The sequence below is a fragment of the Tachysurus fulvidraco genome, chromosome 23, assembly GCF_022655615.1.
Source record: "Tachysurus fulvidraco isolate hzauxx_2018 chromosome 23, HZAU_PFXX_2.0, whole genome shotgun sequence".
NCBI lineage: Eukaryota > Metazoa > Chordata > Actinopteri > Siluriformes > Bagridae > Tachysurus > Tachysurus fulvidraco.
Genome location: NC_062540.1, coordinates 2,456,799 through 2,459,298, shown reverse-complemented (window position 1 = coordinate 2,459,298; position 2,500 = coordinate 2,456,799). Strand labels below are relative to the sequence as shown.

At 48.7% G+C, this 2,500-nt stretch overlaps 1 protein-coding gene across 1 annotated transcript in view; it reads left to right on the top strand.

Moving 5' to 3' along the window:
* Positions 1-2,500, top strand: part of LOC125140074 (utrophin-like) — a gene marked incomplete at its 3' end in the record, with an annotated part of 49,073 nt that overhangs the window by 39,075 nt on the left and 7,498 nt on the right. The window contains exon 10 of the mRNA XM_047807353.1: positions 1,652-1,876. Coding sequence (XP_047663309.1) covers positions 1,652-1,876 — 225 coding nt within the window. The remainder of the gene's footprint in view (positions 1-1,651; positions 1,877-2,500) is intronic.

Sequence of the window (2,500 nt, the reverse complement as noted above, 5' to 3'; positions counted from 1 at the left end):
CCCAAGTTCTTTAGTTTAGTCGTGGACTCGGTCCCCAAGTTCTTTAGTTTAGTCGTGGACACGGTCCCCAAGTTCTTTAGTTTAGTCGTGGACTCGGTCCCCAAGTTCTTTAGTTTAGTCGTGGACTCGGTCCCCAAGTTCAGTCCCCGAGTTTAGCCGTCCTTGATCCCCGAGTTTAGCCGTGGACTCGGTCCCCAAGTTATTTAGTTTAGCCGTGGACTCGGCCCCCAAGTTCTTTAGTTTAGCCGTGGACTCGGTCCCCGAGTTTAGCCGTGGACTCGGTCCCCAAGTTATTTAGTTTAGCCGTGGACTCGATCCCCAAGTTCTTTAGTTTAGCCGTGGACTCGGTCCCCAAGTTCTTTAGTTTAGTCGTGGACACGGTCCCCAAGTTCTTTAGTTTAGTCGTGGACTCGGTCCCCAAGTTCTTTAGTTTAGTCGTGGACACGGTCCCCAAGTTCTTTAGTTTAGTCGTGGACTCGGTCCCCAAGTTCTTTAGTTTAGTCGTGGACTCGGTCCCCAAGTTCAGTCCCCGAGTTTAGCCGTCCTCGATCCCCGAGTTTAGCCGTGGACTCGGTCCCCAAGTTATTTAGTTTAGCCGTGGACTCGGTCCCCAAGTTATTTAGTTTAGCCGTGGACTCGGCCCCCAAGTTCTTTAGTTTAGCCGTGGACTCGGTCCCCGAGTTTAGCCGTGGACTCGGTCCCCAAGTTATTTAGTTTAGCCGTGGACTCGATCCCCAAGTTCTTTAGTTTAGCCGTGGACTCGGTCCCCAAGTTCTTTAGTTTAGCCGTGGACTCGGTCCCCAAGTTCTTTAGTTTAGCCGTGGACTCGGTCCCCAAGTTCTTTAGTTTAGCCGTGGACTCGGTCCCCGAGTTTTGTAGCTTAGCTGAGTTCTTTATTTTAGCCATGGACACGGTCCCCGTGGCAGCTGTGTACACTCCAGTCTAGGTGTTAAAACTCACGCTAATAAGATGACTCCCTAATGAATGGCAGTAAATTTCACTATGTTGCTGGGTCATTGACGCAATCTGCATTTTCACTTTCTAGCTCCTTTCCCATCGACGTCTTCTGTCTAACATCAACATTATTATTTTCCTGATTTGTTGGGTGTGGTGTTGAGTTTTAGTAGGGTTCGGTTTGGGAGTGTCTTTCACAGCAAACACCTTGCTTTAGAATGAAACACTGTGGTATTTCCACCATGAAGAAAAACCTGCTTCTGTTACAATTATGCAATCAAACACACACACACACACACACACACACACACACACACACACACACACACACACACACACACACACACACTTTCTCTTGACATTTCCATGCTGATATTTAGTCCTGTTTGGAAATGTCAGGCGTTTTTTGGGTGAATGTGTATATATTTAGTTTTTTTCCCTGATAAGGAATCCAGCTAAGAGCTTCACAATACATGCTAGCTGAATTGCAGTGACTAGCAAGACCAAGAATTTGCCAGAACTCTAGTATAATTAACATCTAACCAGTAAACACCACCCAAAACCAGCATGGTATTAAAAATGAACCCACCCAGAATTCTCTCTCCATAGGCTTCCAAAAAAACCCCCGTCTTTCTGTATAAACCTCCTTGTTCTTGACGGTCTATTTGCACCATCTTCTCGTCCAACTGTTCTCCAGGGATCGGCTGGAGCACCGGAGGAGGTGGGCAGATCACCGGCCGAGATCTCGGGCACGGACAGGGATACGGATATGGAAGCAGGGACGGAGATGGACCTGGAATCCTACCAGGTCACGCTGGAGGAGGTGCTCACGTGGCTGCTGTCTGCCGAGGACGCGCTGCAGATCCAGGACGAGGTTTCTGACGACGTGGAGGACGTTAAGGATCAGTTCCATACGCATGAGGTACCGAAGCGACAGTTTTATTCTGAACATTATGTCATGTGTAAAAAAAAATGTTTGTTTATGAAGCATCGGATCGATCTTGAGGTCTCTTGACTCGATCGATTGCTAAGGGTAAATCTAACCTGGAAGGTGGAAGGGATGCTGGCTTCATAGGGCAGTAGATCATTTCACTGGGATGCTGCACATTTGCATTTTGGGGGGTGGGGTGGGGTGGTTTGTTGCCTTGCCTTGCTCAAGGGCACCTCAGTCGTGGTATTGCCGGCCCGAGACTCGAACCCACAACCTTAGGGTTAGGAGTCAGACTCTCGACTCTCCCTCGACTTCCCCCATTAGGCCACAACTTCCCCCTGTTTCTCTAAAGTTCTCCCTTGCCCCTGTTGCCCCTGTTGCCCCTGGCTTGCTGGTTACTAACACTCAATCTAATATTCCAACAATCCTGAGAACCTGAAGAAAATCTGTCAGGTTTGGGAAGATAAGGAGACGTCACCGTGTCCCTGTTCACTCTGCAAACACCACCTTTCTACTCCAAAAGGAATTTGTAGCCTCCTTTGGTCCCTCCGCCTCTCAGAGTACACGGTCACAACATGCAAGGAATGTCAGGAATTCTGTGGAGTGAGGCAGTTC